Genomic DNA, 14,833 nt, shown 5'->3' on the forward strand with positions numbered 1-14,833 from the left:
ATTATTTTACGGTTGTGGGTAGGGTGTTCCACATTGTTGTGGCATAATTGCGAAACGTGTTTAGTCCCTTGTTTGAGCCGATTCTGGGTTGAACATGATTTGTGGAACTCCCTCTGGTGTTGTGGTCGTGGAATTTACTGGCCTTGTGTCTGTGTACAAAGTTATAGCCCCATTCCTACCAAGATATCACTCACAAACGTCTTGGTAGGCAAGCAAGCAGGTGATTGTAATCAAATAACAGGTGAGTATTGTTATATTACGACTGTGTGTAATCACACTGGGACACAAAAGAGACTTCCTGGCGTGCGTACGTTCATAAAATAATTTCTTTACTTATTTGTTTTCCTCATCTGGAAATAGAACCACAAACACATCAGCTTGGTGATGCATGGTGGCTCCATGCAAGTCTTGTGTTGAATCAACTGCCCTAATTGTAACCATACATCAACCTACAAAAATATAACTTAACATAATATCATATTATGAATGAGTAACAGACCACAAGTTCTTAATTTAATAGGTCTTTATTTGATTTAATATCCTAGACATTCCCATTCAAAAGGCATGAAGATAGAAAAGGAGACAGAAAAATGGGCCATGGATATAAATATACAAATAGAGGCAGAATCTTTACAATCAGTAACATTAAATGAAGGCTTGGGCTAACTGTACAGACAGAGGATACAGCGTTATAGGCATCAAAAGTAACTTTCACAAATGGTGAATTTGGATGCAGGTTACATGTTAGTGAACACTAAACTATGTCCATACCCTCAGCTTAGACCCGCATTAACCTAAAGCAGTATGAAGAGTTGGATTTGGGTGCAATATATCCCCCCTTTGGCAACGCTAGAGTATAGCCCATGTTCATAATTCGTTCTCCTTTGGTAAGCCCAAACATGGAAACCCCAAACTAAAGCAGACAGTGTAGCCCATCGCGTCCGTACAGTTAGCCCTTAAGAATTAAATACAAGCAGTCAATAAGTACCATGCCACAGATCGAAGAACTCCGATTGGTCCATTTAAAAAGAGAAGCACAGTAGTACAGTCAATTGGACAGAATAGGCCACATTGGTCAGAACTGAAACCAGTCTAGATCTGCTACTTATAGTTCCAATTAAATCTCAAAACGTACAATACCTATTATCAACCCCATTGAAAATCTAGTTTGTAGAATCCACATTCACGAACATTACAAATCTTCTCAAAAATTGGCACAAACTTAAAGTTTTTAATTTACCGAACGTGCAGATTAGCGAGAGTAAACAGTATTTTTCATCAAGTGCACAGAAGTCAAGATGCCAGTGCAATAGTATGATAATGATAATAATGATAATAATAATAATAATAATAATAATAATAATAATAATAATAATAATAATAATAATAATAATAATAATAATAATAATAATAATAATAAAATAATAATAATAATAATAATAATAATAATAATAATAATAATAATATTGATCTCTAACAGAACAAGATAAATAGAGGAATAGAGAACTATTGCCAAAAAAAGAAAACATAGTTTTGGGTAAATAAGAAGCTAAAACAAATACAACATTTAGCCATCAACAACAAAGAGCAACACACAATCTTTAGTGTTAACAATCACAACAAACACACACCCACGTGTTCACACGCATATAGTACACACACACACGCGTACCCACCCACATACGCACAAACACACACAGCTAATCCATCAACAGACAGATGCACACACACTTAGGCACAGAAGTTTAATATGGGATCTGGTTTTGGTAGTACTGGATCATGTCGTAGGTTTTACTCCTGAAAAACAAGAATGAGCCATCAGGCCAAATTTAATAGAGCTTTTCCAATGCCAGTATGAGAAGAACGTGTGAACTGGAATTCATAGCAAGTCTAATGAATAATAATTGAATAAGATGATAGCAAGATTATCAATACACATTTCAAATCGTACCAACTGGCAGGTTTGCTTACACGTAATTGATGGAACAATTGTATATGTAATTGATGGAACTATTTTATATGCAAGTAATGGAACTATGTTATGTTGTGTGTGTTGAACTGACCTGCTGCTGAGGAAGCAGTTCTGAATGATTTTGATGATGAAAGCTGCCGCCTCCTTCTCACTCACACTGGGGTTGAAACGCTGCCTGGGGGTGGGGGGGGGGGGGGGGGGGGGTAACATGTATGTTTGTTTTTTCTCATCATGGGACCCAGGCTACTACTGTTGTCATGTGACCCAGGCTTCATTGAAACATATAACAAACATATTACTATTGTTGTTGTCATGTGACCCAGGCTCATTGAAACATATTACTACGGTTGTCACATGACCCAGGCTCATTGAAACATATTACTACTGTTGTCACGTGACCCAGGCTCATTGAAACATATTACTACGGTTGTCACGTGACCCAGGCTCATTGAAACATATTACTACTGTTGTCACGTGACCCAGGCTCATTGAAACATACTACTACTGTTGTCACGTGACCCAGGCTCATTGAAACATACTACTGTTGTTGTCATGTGACCCAGGCTCATTGAAACATACTACTGTTGTTGTCATGTGGCCCAGGCTCATTGAAACATATTACTACTGTTGTCACGTGACCCAGGCTCATTGAAACATATTACTACGGTTGTCACATGACCCAGGCTCATTGAAACATACTACTGTTGTCACGTGACCCAGGCTCATTGAAACATATTACTACGGTTGTCACATGACCCAGGCTCATTGAAACATATTACTACTGTTGTCACGTGACCCAGGCTCATTGAAACATATTACTACGGTTGTCACGTGACCCAGGCTCATTGAAACATATTACTACTGTTGTCACGTGACCCAGGCTCATTGAAACATATTACTACTGTTGTCACGTGACCCAGGCTCATTGAAACATATTACTACTGTTGTCACGTGACCCAGGCTCATTGAAACATATTACTACTGTTGTCACGTGACCCAGGCTCATTGAAACATATTACTACTGTTGTCACGTGACCCAGGCTCATTGAAACATATAACACACATTATACTACTGTTGTCACGTGACCCAGGCTCATTGAAACATATAACACACATTATACTACTGTTGTCACGTGACCCAGGCTCATTGAGACATATTACAAACATATGTGCACACACACACAACTTACTTGAGCAATTTGATGGTCTGTCCTCTGAAACAGGGAAGGCCAGTGTCCAGCATTAGGGTAACCAAGGAGACCACTGCATCCATGTAGGGCCTGATAAGAGATCAATGTTAACATGCATTATCACGTAGAATTCTGCCCGGTAAGATTTAATTCCACCATTCACTCCCATCAATCAAAATGTCACTGGAAATAAAACTAGTCTCCCATTCTCCATCATTGGTAGGTCCAGTTTACACTTGTCGCTATTTTGGTAACGGGTCACACGCTCACCTGACTGCTAGGTATCCCCTAACACACATCTCCATAAACCATTTGAAGGGCGTAGCCTCCATCTTGCCCCCCATGATCATCACCATCTCATCGGTCAGCTTGATGTCAGGCTCCCAGCCCAGGTTACCACCAGGAGAGCTCTCGAACATGAACCCGAAGTCTGATGAAACATACATAGTGTATAAGTCAGGATGAGCGATGAAGTGAGTAAACCTGATATTCAGAGTCTATAGATATTGACTTCAAAAAGCACTGTGGAATAATGAAATAGAAAGCCAAAGTTTGAGGATGAACACACATTGGGAATGAAAAAAACATTGACCCAACTCAAGCCCTGTCCTCTTTCCTTGATCCTCCAATCACAGTTGTTTTGTCCGAGGGAAGCGACAGTTGTGATTGGAGGATCAAGAAAAGAAAGCTACCAAGGTTACTATACCTATTTCAATCCCTACCTATATTAATACCACAAAAACAATTTAGGGAATGGGATAGACAGATATCAAGATTCATTTGGGGGGGGGAAAGGCCAAGGATCAGATATGTGACTCTACAATTACCAAAGGAGAAAGGAGGGATGGCAGTACCCAGTTTAGAAAGCTATTACTATGCAGCACAGCTTAGAACAGTAGCATGCTGGTGCAATGTGAACTATGAGGCCAAATGGAAAGATATAGAAACCAAAAGAGAGGGATTCAAAGTGCAGGCACTGATAGGAGATAGGGAGCTGTTCAGAAGACAGGAACAACTACTAGATCCAATTACCAGATTCACTATAAACATATGGAACACAATAGTAAAGAAATACAAGCTAGAAAAAGAATCTAAGATACTGAGATGGATAGCACACGACAACAAATTCAGACCAGGGATAGAAGATCATGGGTTCAAGAGGTGGGAACGGGGGGGTATAACAGCAATGTGCACGATGACAGAAGGAGGGGAGATGCAGACTCTACAAAAATTGAAAGAAAGATACGGACTAGAGAATAGGGACCACTTTAGATATTTACAGATTAGGGACTACTATAACAAGGAAATAAGGCAAGATAGAGACAAAGAACAGAATGGGGTAATTAAGATAATGGTAAAGTCATACGAAGGACGGAAGGGGAGGGTGATATCAGCACTATATCAGGCAATAATGGACAGTAAGGGAAATACAACATTGTATGTGAAAGAAAAGTGGGAAAGAGAGTTGGAAATAGAGATAACAGAGGAGGAATGGTATGACACATGTAAGACACAACAAACAACCACAGGATCAAGGATATGGAGGGAGTTTGGGTGGAAAAATATAATTAGATACTTTATAACACCAGAAATACAGGGCAATTACACACCAGCAAAGAAAACATGTTGGAGGGAGTGTGGACAGGAAGGGGCGAACCATACACACATATTCTGGGGATGTCAGAAGATAAGGCACTACTGGGAAGAGATAGGAGGGATAATAAATGAAATAATAGGATACGAAATACCCCAGGGAGGCCAAGTGTTGTATTTGGGGAATCTGTCACAGGAAGGAATCCAAGGGGAAGACAAATATTTGATTAAGATATTGATAGTGGCAGCCAAGAAAGCTTTAACTAAACTGTGGTACAAGGTAGAAGTGCCGACAAAGGATCAATGGATAGAGTTGGTAGAGGGGATACAGGAAATGGAGAGAATCACACATCTGCTGAGGCTGCAAGAAGAAAAGTTTGAATGGAAATGGGGAAAATGGGAAGAATACAGGAGGGGAAGTAACGACATCACAGAGGTTTGAAAAGGATACAAGGAAATGAATAAAAATGTAAATAAATAATGCAAATGTAGAATGGACCGAAGGACCCATGTCACACTTTTTCTTTACTCATTTTTTGTCTATTTGTTTTAATTTATGTACTGTGTATTGTCTATGAATGTTGTCTATGTATGTTGTTGAAAAAATGTAAATAAAAATTTAAGTTTAAAAAAAAAGAAAAGAAAGCTGGGTTAATTGTTTAAATACACCCCCCCCCCACACACACACACACACCGATGTGGATGAGGTGCCCCTGGCTGTCCAACATAATGTTGCCGTTGTGTCTGTCTTTGATCTGCAGCAGGAAGAGCAGCAGGCTGTAGGCCGCCATGCTGCGGATGAAGTTATACCGTGCCTGTGTTGAGGAAGACAGAGGGAGGGAACAGTAATACATCTATACATGCATCGTCTCTACAAGATCACATTAGGCCTTCCCTGTATCACTTTAACTCAAGTGACTGTGTTGCTGCTTAAAGCAATGAGCTGTCTCCTACTATTTCTTTACATTGTGGCTGGTGGTAGTACTTAATGCCCCAAATATCTCTATTCATATGTATATAGTACATAAGTATAACTATCTCATGCTACTTCTCTATTCATAGGCATACATAAGTATAACTATCTCATGCTACTTCTCTATTCATATGTATATACATAAGTATAACTATCTCATGCTACTTCTCTATTCATAGGTATATACATAAGTATAACTATCTCATGCTACTTCTCTATTCATATGTATATACATAAGTATAACTATCTCATGCTACTTCTCTATTCATATGTATATACATAAGTATAACTATCTCATGCTACTTCTCTATTCATAGGTATATACATAAGTATAACCTTATCATGCTACCTCTCTATTCATATGTATATACATAAGTATAACTATCTCATGCTACTTCTCTATTCATAGGTATATACATAAGTATAACCTTATCATGCTACCTCTCTATTCATAGGTATATACATAAGTATAACCATATCATGCTACCTCTCTATTCATATGTATATACATAAGTATAACCATCTCATGCTACTTCTCTATTCATATGTATATACGGTACACAAGTATAATCTTGTCAAGCTACTTCTCTATTCGTAGGTATATACATAAGTATAACTATCTCATGCTACTTCTCTATTCATAGGTATATACATAAGTGTAACCATATCATGCTACCTCTCTATTCATATGTATATACATAAGTATAACCATCTCATGCTACTTCTCTATTCATAGGCATACATAAGTATAACTATAACTAAGGCCATGTTTAGATGGAGAGAGTCTGAAAAGAAACCGCAAAAGTCGTCTTGCGGTCTCACTTTTAATGTTGCGTTTAGACTAGTGTTTTGGGATGGAATTCTGCGTGCAGACGAGGCTGTGTCAACTCGAGACGACGGAGCCCCGCTGTCACAAGATTGGCGCAGATGTCACATGACCAGAAAAATCAGTGGCCAATCAGATCGCGCAAACCGAACGCGGAAGTGCAACTCCGTTAGGGAAAATATTCACGCAACCCATACGCTATACTGCCTCAGGTCGTTGAGACAACCAGGCTTGCTGTGAAGACCCGCCCTACTCTGCCTCTGATTCGCAGACTAATAATAATAAATAATTTAGGACCTGCTCAGAGGTCATTAATCGGCATGCATGCGATGCATGTATGCGATTCGTCTCTGCGATTAAACCATCCCGTCGTCCTTCCCCCCCAAGGGCAGCCGGGAGCAGACAGGCGCAACGTGAGCCGCGCCAGGGGACCAATCCAAGTGCTCCTGTCCGTCTTCGTCAAGGACGCCACAGCGTTAGCGATCTTATTGTTGTGCATGTTTTTCCATTGGGTTTATCTTTTTTTTTTATATATCTTTTTTTTTATTATTTTTTAAACAAACATATAAACAAACATGATAAGATATACAAGCATTAATTACAGTGCATATCTAATGAAATTACCATTTAGTCAAATGTCTTATACAGGATATACCCCTAATACCTGTCATCTAAAAACCTACACACATATGCTCTAGCTCGTACCCCCCCCTCCCGGACCCCCCATTGGATAATCCAACCATTATAACTTGTTCCTAACCAGACACTACCATTATATGCTAGCTTTTATTCTCTCCACCACTTCTAACCACATTGTCATTTTGGATTCATTGAGACCCAAAATTCTTGCTGTAGATATTTCTTGATAAATCACATCGGGATATGTAAGAATCCAGACCTTCCGGCACATTTTTTCCGGTTGAAACCATCGTGATGCTATCAGCTTTTTAGCCACTGTGATACCGGATAAAACCAATCTCTTTAGCTGTGGAGGTACTGCATGTTCAAAGACATCATTCAGCAGTAATACAGAGGGGTGTACAGGTATATCCAGAGTTAAGAGATTTGATAATTGCTGGGTCACTTCTTTCCAAAATATCTTAACTGGTGGGCAGTCCCAGTACATGTGCATAAATGTCCCTTCATCCCCATTTGTACATAGGGAGCATTTGGAGTCTTGTTTAAGACCCATTTTGTTCAGTCTTATAGGAGTTAAGTATGTCCTGTGAATATAGTTAAGATTGATTTGTTGATGGTCCGGGTTCCTTGATGCAAGTCGTACATTTGCCCAGGCCTCTTGCCAGTCAAAGTCTGTCTCCAGGTCTGGTATATCCCTCCTCCAGACTGAGTCTAGATGGAGGGTTTCATACGAGGCCGTTAGTAATTGATGATAAAAATCTGAAACAAAACCTCTCGATGTCTCTCTTTCATAGAAAAATTTGTGGTATCTGTGGTGTACAATTGGTATCCTTAATGGAACACTGTGAGCCTTCAAACATGCCAATAACTGTGCGGAAAAATAATATGTGGACATGGTGAGATACATTTTTTTGTGTATTTCATTGAAACTACAAAAACCCTGTTTGTTGAAAACGTCTCCTAATGAGTGTATGCCTTGCTTTTCCCATCTAGGGAATCTTATAGGTTGTTTTCCAATCAAGAGTGCATTGTTATTGAATAAGGGAGTATGATTATGCCATTTATGTGGGGTAGAATATTTTTTTTGTGTTTCACGCCATATCCGGATCGCATGAGTGATTATGGGGCCAAATTTCCGTTCGCATTGCTTAATTGATAATTTGGTGTATACTATGCCCTTCAGCCTATGTGGAGCTACTATATTTTCTTCAAAATTTCTCCAGGATACTAATGCTTGGGGATCAAACCATGTTGTTAGTGGTCTTAAAGTGTACGCCTTAAAGTAGTGGTAGAAATCTGGAAATGCCATACCTCCGTCTGCTTTGTTTCTCTGTGCGGTGGATCTTTTTATACATGGTGGTTTGTTATTCCAAATAAATGTGTATGTGGAGAAGTGTAATTCTTTCCAGTAACCCTTTGGAGGGGGTAACGGTAGCATTGAGCTGAAGAAGTTGATTCTAGGTAGGACGTCCATCTTAACTATTGATATCCGTGCCTGTACTGAGTTTTTAAGTTTTGACCACCTGACAAGGTCGTATTTGATTTTGTTTTGGATTTTTATGTAATTGTGCTTCACCGTTTGGCTTATGGTAGGGAATATTTCAACTCCCAAACATCTAAAGTGTTTTACCATCGGTATCTCTTTTGGGAGGGTTATATTTCTTTTTGCAGGGGCGTTAAGTGGGAGGAAGGCCGACTTCGGCCAATTTATCCTAAATCCCGATAAATCTCCAAAGTCCTCAATCAACTTGAGAAGAGGAGGCAATGCGGTGTTGGGGTTTTGCATGAACAGTATTACGTCGTCCGCATATAAACTAATTTTGTGTTGTGTGCCCTTGATTATGATTGGTTCTATGGATTGGGATTGTCTTATATATTGTGCTAAAGGCTCTAGTGATAGATCGAATAGTCCGGGACTAAGAGGGCAACCCTGTCTGGAAGAATGTGATACCGGAAAGATTTCGGAGATGATTGTACCTGTTGTAATCATGGCCGATGGGTCTTTGTATAATACTTTAATCATATCAATGAATCCTTTTCCTAACCCCATCCTTTCTAATACTGCCCATAGATACGACCATTCCAACCTGTCAAAAGCTTTCGTTGCATCCAGGGACAGTATCGCCTTAGGTGTGTTGTCTTCCTTGTTAGCATCTAGTACGTGTAGTAATCGTCTTATGTTATCAGTGATCAAGCGGCCTCTTATGAAGCCAGTTTGGTCTGGATGAATTAAAGACGTCATATGCTTTTGTAGTCTGATGGCTAATACCTTAGACTAGAGTACAATTTGATATCGGTTCCGAGGAGGCTTAAAGGTCTATAACTACCGCACTCGGTGGGGTCTGTCTTTTTCAGACTGTTATGAGTGCAATATTGTCTTTCTTATGGAAGTTCCCCTCCTTGACTGAGTATAAAATCATATTTAGTAATAAGGGTCCAATTATGTCCCAACAAGAGAGGTACATTTCTGGTGGGATACCGTCTCTTCCAGAAGCCCTACCACTTTGCATTTCAGATATGGCCTCCCTAAGTTCATCTAGTGTGATCGGTGTTTCTAACTGTTTAGCGTCATCCTCTGAAAGTTTAGGGAGGTTAATTTGATTAAGATATGTGTCCATTTTGTTTTGATCGAAGGTCGTATCTGATTTGTATAAGTTGGAGTAGAATTCTTTGAATGTCGTGTTTATTTCTTTGGGTTCTGTAACAAGTCCTTGTTGTGCTCTAATGGTAGTTATAGCTGCAAATTTTGCGTTGACTCTTAATCGCATAGCTAATAGGTGACTTGGTTTGGAACCTTGGGAGTACTGCTGTTGTCTTGTGCTACGTATTTGCATTTCAGATTGTTGTCTGTATATGGCGTTAATCTCTTTTTTTAGTATATTGACTTGATTTTCCAGTCGAACCGAGTTGTTGTATTGTAAAGAATTAAATAACGTTGAGTAAAGCGTTTCCAGTTCAGCTAGTTTTGAGCATTGATTCTTGCGTATTTGGGAGGAAAAGCTATCAGTGAAATCCTTGATCATTCCCTTTGTAGTCATCCATAATATTCTGGGGTCCTGCACTGTATTCGCATTCATCCGAAGGAATACCGTAAGAGCTTCTTTTATTTGTGTAATGAATTCCTTGTTATTGAGCAGCATCGTGTTAAATCGCCATCTTGGGGCTCGGGTTGATAGTATGCCAAATGTTCCTTTTAGGAGTAAATAACAGTGATCTGATAATGCATTGGGTATCATTTCCACATCGTAGTTATCAAATAGTCTCAGGGATGTAAAAATGTAATCTATTCTGGATAATGTGTTATGTCTCACAGATCGACAGGAGTACTTCCGAGTCGTGGGGTTAAGTGATCGCCATAAGTCATTTACACCTGTAATCTTCGACCAATCTTTTAATGCATTAGATGCATTTTTTGTTCGTTGGAAAAGGAGGGGTTTGATTTGTCCATCCTTGGATTCCAAATGGCATTAAAATCCGCACCAATTATAAATGAGTATTCGGGAAGGTCTAACATTACTCTGGTAAGTGTAGTGAAGAAATTAACTTCGTATAAATTTGGGGCGTATACCGCTACCAGCGCTATTTTCCTGTTCTTGTGTAAAATCTTAGCTATAGTTATCCGACCATCTGCATCAGACCATACTCCCTTCAATTCAATGTTCAACTTCCGTCTAACGACTATGGCTACTCCCCGAGTTCTCGTTCCAAAGGATAAGTGACTAATGTTATGATATGTGTTGTCCGCTAACTAATCTATGTCTTTCTCTAAAATGTGCGTTTCGCTTAGCAGAGCCACGTCCACCTGTTCTTTTTTCATCAGTGTGAGCACGCTTTTGCGTTTGTGTTGTTTATTTATTCCACCAGTGTTCCAGATCATTATATTCAAACTAGCCATAATCTATACATGTTGTTGTGTAGTTGTTGGTAATGCTTCTGGAGTGCGAAGCTACAATAGATGTACATCCAATTATTGAGGTCCCGTTGAGAGCCGAGCCTAAAAACATATATATATACAAATAAAAATCCCCTATTCCCCCCTCCCACCGAGAGTCGTACAGGACTGTGTTCCATGAACACAACCTTCGCGTATAACTCCCTCCCTTAAACCACCGGATATCCCAGAATGATCCAATTATCCTTAACACTTTGAGTGCCACTCACGAGATTTCTCTGGTTTTTTTATAGGTGGTTGCTAGCCACTCACGAGATTTCTCGATTATTTTTTTTTTTTTTTAGCGATCTGAAAAATTATTGCATCACCCGAGGATAGCCGAGCGGCGCCGGCGATCACTGTGGAAAAAAGCGCCCCCCTGTCGTCTCCCAGATGACATAAGTGATTTTGGAATGGACTCAATGAAAATGTGGGGAAAAAAATCCGGTACTCCACATTTTCCAGTTCACTGATCCAGCCGGGGTTACCACAGTTCATTCTGGAACCTCAGATCCCCGCTGATCATGGAGATCTACAGTATCGCGTTGGATCCATACACGTATCGATTTTTTCGAATGGTGATCAGGAATTGGAATATACCAGTTGGATACCATCTGATGTCAGGTAAGGACTCTATGTTATCAGTGTTAGGATAGTCAGAGTAAGTTTGATGAAGTTATAAGCTGTTTTGTGAAATGTCTTCTTTCGGTTTCACTGTAAAAGTCTTGTCAGGAAATCAACGGAGCGATTATCCGTGCGCGGCCGTAATGTGCTTGCGTGCACGTATAATATTGATCATCTAGCGTTTATTTGAAAACGATTCCTAAAAAGGCAGACGAATATCAACGTTGTGGAATATTCCACTAAAAGACGATTTTCATAGAATGCTCCAGAATGAGCTGTTTTTTTATATCAAAACGGGGGCTTTTCTAACTGCTCTGAAACGGAAACGACGCGATAAAAAAACAATCTGCCTTGACAGCACTGACTGGAAAATAGTCTTTGATAATGCGATGGGCAGATTAGACACATAGCCATAATTTAAAACATAGATTAGGCGATATTAACGTTAACATTGGCGCCGATGGTGGCATTCAGCCGGTAAAACGGAAAACCAGGCGTGGCGCTCAAAGTGTTAACATTCCTATGTATACCATAGGATCTAACATTCTAAATTCTACCATAAGTAGAATGTCAACTGTGGCTTGGCCACTTTCCCGTTAAATAAAAATTAAAATAAGATAAAACTAAAAATAAAGACCAAAAATAAGCTTCAATTATCATGCCATAATCACTTACATTTTATAAGAACTTGTGTAATTTATAATAACCCAAGAATAATATGGAGGTATTGAACTGAAAAGAGAACCTCAATAAATCAGAGAAAAGAGAAGAAAAAAAAGAAAAAAAGGAGAACATTAACTTAGATCTTGAAAGAGCTTTGCTATGCTTAAACATCTAAAGTATAAATTGGAGAAGTAGTGGAAATATTTCCAATTAATAAAAAGCAGTTTTTAAATACGTATACGCAGCATTTCCCCTGGCCAGGGGTGGGCGATGATCCGTTGTGAAGAATGTTATTCCGAGATGGGCCCACCGGTCCTCAGCCGGCCGCTGCTGTGATGGTTCTGTGGTTCTGCAGCTAGATGCTATTGGTTATTCCCCCGAAGGACTTCTGGCTGTATATCTGGCCACGTATTGCTGTTATTCCAGAATGTTCCATATATCAAAGAATGTTTTAGATGTTCTAGATTATTCCAATATGTCGTTTTTACAGTGTTAGAATGTTCCAGTATGTTCTGGAATGTTGTTAGAATTCCATACTCTTAAAATAAGGACCGCTTCAACGCCATGTTCATCTTCTCTGTATCGTTCCAATTTTAAATCCAATATGTCCACAATAATAGAAGTCCAACGGGGAAAACATTCAATAACTCTGAGCTCGTAGGTTTCTCTGTCCCAAATCAGCGGTTCATTAAAGTTTATACTATATGGTGTCCATGCCTAACAGAGATTAAAAGGCAGTTTATACACTATCCTGCATTTTGTGCTGCCATGTATTTGACTGCATCTTCAGGCGAGTTGAGGAAAACCCTTTCTCCTTGTTTATCGACGATGCGAAGTCTTGCAGGGTATATTAATATGAGTTTGTATTTCTCCAGATAGAGTTGGGACATCACCGTTTTGAACTTGGCCCGTAGGACCACCACCTCCCGACAATAATCTTCAAAAAAGTGTTTTGATATATCCTTGTGTTTCAGACTGCGAGTCTCACGAATGATAATTTCTTTTATTCTGACTTGACGCAGGACAACCATTATCACTCTGGGTATAACGTTATTGTCGTTGGATCGGGTCCCCAATCTGTAGCACTGCTCCACCTCAGGTACCGTAGGAAGGATTGCTGATCCCAGGATTTTCTGTAATACTGTCGCAAACGCTTCAGGATGTGTGCAGCTCACCGACTCGTCCAGTCCGACTATACGAATATTCAACTTGCGACTTTGATATTCCATCTAGAATATTTTAGCTTTTTGTCCTTCATTGATTCGCTTAAGCTCAGCCGTTATATCGTTGAGCTCCGTCTTGAGTTCTTTGTAGTTTCCCTTCATCTCAGCCGTTAGTGTATCGTTGATATCAGCTACGTCTTTGTAGATCCGACTGAAATTCTGTTGATGTACTTCCAAGCCAGTTTCCAGTGCTACGGTGCGCTTAATGTGTGCGTCGGCATCCACCCTTAGCGCTTCCATTTTGCTTTCGATAGATTCTTTGATAGCATCTACTTTTTCGGTTATTGACTTCTCCATTTTTTTCATTTCATTTTTCATTTCCCGGATGATATATTCGGTGTCTGAGGAGGTGTTTGTAGGGGTTGAACTTGAGGAGGATGCTATCTCGTCTATATTCTCTGCTATTTGTCGCACGTATCCCGCGGCCATAGGCGAGTCCTCTGTGCTTGGTTTTGCAATCGTTTTATCTTTCCATGGTGGCATCTCGAATCTTTCAGTCAATATAGTTAGTTGATAATCTCAGTTGATATATGCGTCAAGTTTTAAACGCATTGGTGGTTTATAAATATGTTTTTAAAACGGAAAAAAAAATAACGGGTGAGCAGCTGTGTCACATGCGACTTACCCCATTCTATAGCTAAACCGGAAGTCCCTTTAAAACCATTGGGTTTATCTTATCGGGGGGGGGGAACCCTTGCGAGCACGGGGAGAACATGCAAACTGTGGGTGGGGGAATGTGATTGGACCAAAGCAGAGTCACACAGACAGTGGCCAGTCACTAATAGTTGCGATAGCCGCTGGACTGATTCTTGTGTATTTAAAAGTAGTGCCAATGTAGCCTTCAGGTGATCTCCGTGGATATAATCAGACATGCTTGTTCGCTTTGTTTACGCTTCTAGGTTACTGGCGCATGCCTGTGACGTAAGCAGTACGCGACGAGAGCCTTGACAACCCTTTCGTCATAGTTTTATGCGGTTTGACTGTTCAGATGATAGCGCGAAGGTGTATCGTTTCTAGGATTTCCACCCAGGAAGGTGGTCTCACTTTTTTGCGGATTCTCCCCGCAAAAACGCTGTTGCCGTATAAACAAAAGGCACATCCGAAAAAATATTTTTCCGGATTCACCTGCTAGCGTTTCCGTCTAAACATGGCCTAAGTATAACTACTAGTATTCTCTATTCAGTATAATAACCTTGTGG

General features: G+C 39.8%; 1 protein-coding gene across 1 annotated transcript in view; it reads right to left on the bottom strand.

Moving 5' to 3' along the window:
- Positions 1–517: 517 nt before the first annotated feature.
- Positions 518–14,833, bottom strand: part of pi4kab (phosphatidylinositol 4-kinase, catalytic, alpha b) — a 121,338-nt gene continuing 107,022 nt past the window's right edge. Inside the window, exons 49-53 of the mRNA XM_084307327.1 lie at positions 5,450–5,570; positions 3,433–3,592; positions 3,163–3,252; positions 2,064–2,147; positions 518–1,797 (exon numbers count right to left, since the gene is read on the bottom strand). Coding sequence (XP_084163453.1) covers positions 1,746–1,797; positions 2,064–2,147; positions 3,163–3,252; positions 3,433–3,592; positions 5,450–5,570 — 507 coding nt within the window. The 3' untranslated portion in view covers positions 518–1,745. The remainder of the gene's footprint in view (positions 1,798–2,063; positions 2,148–3,162; positions 3,253–3,432; positions 3,593–5,449; positions 5,571–14,833) is intronic.

This window comes from Notolepis coatsorum (assembly GCF_963971535.1).
Source record: "Notolepis coatsorum genome assembly, chromosome: 1".
Classification (NCBI taxonomy): Eukaryota; Metazoa; Chordata; class Actinopteri; order Aulopiformes; family Paralepididae; genus Notolepis; species Notolepis coatsorum.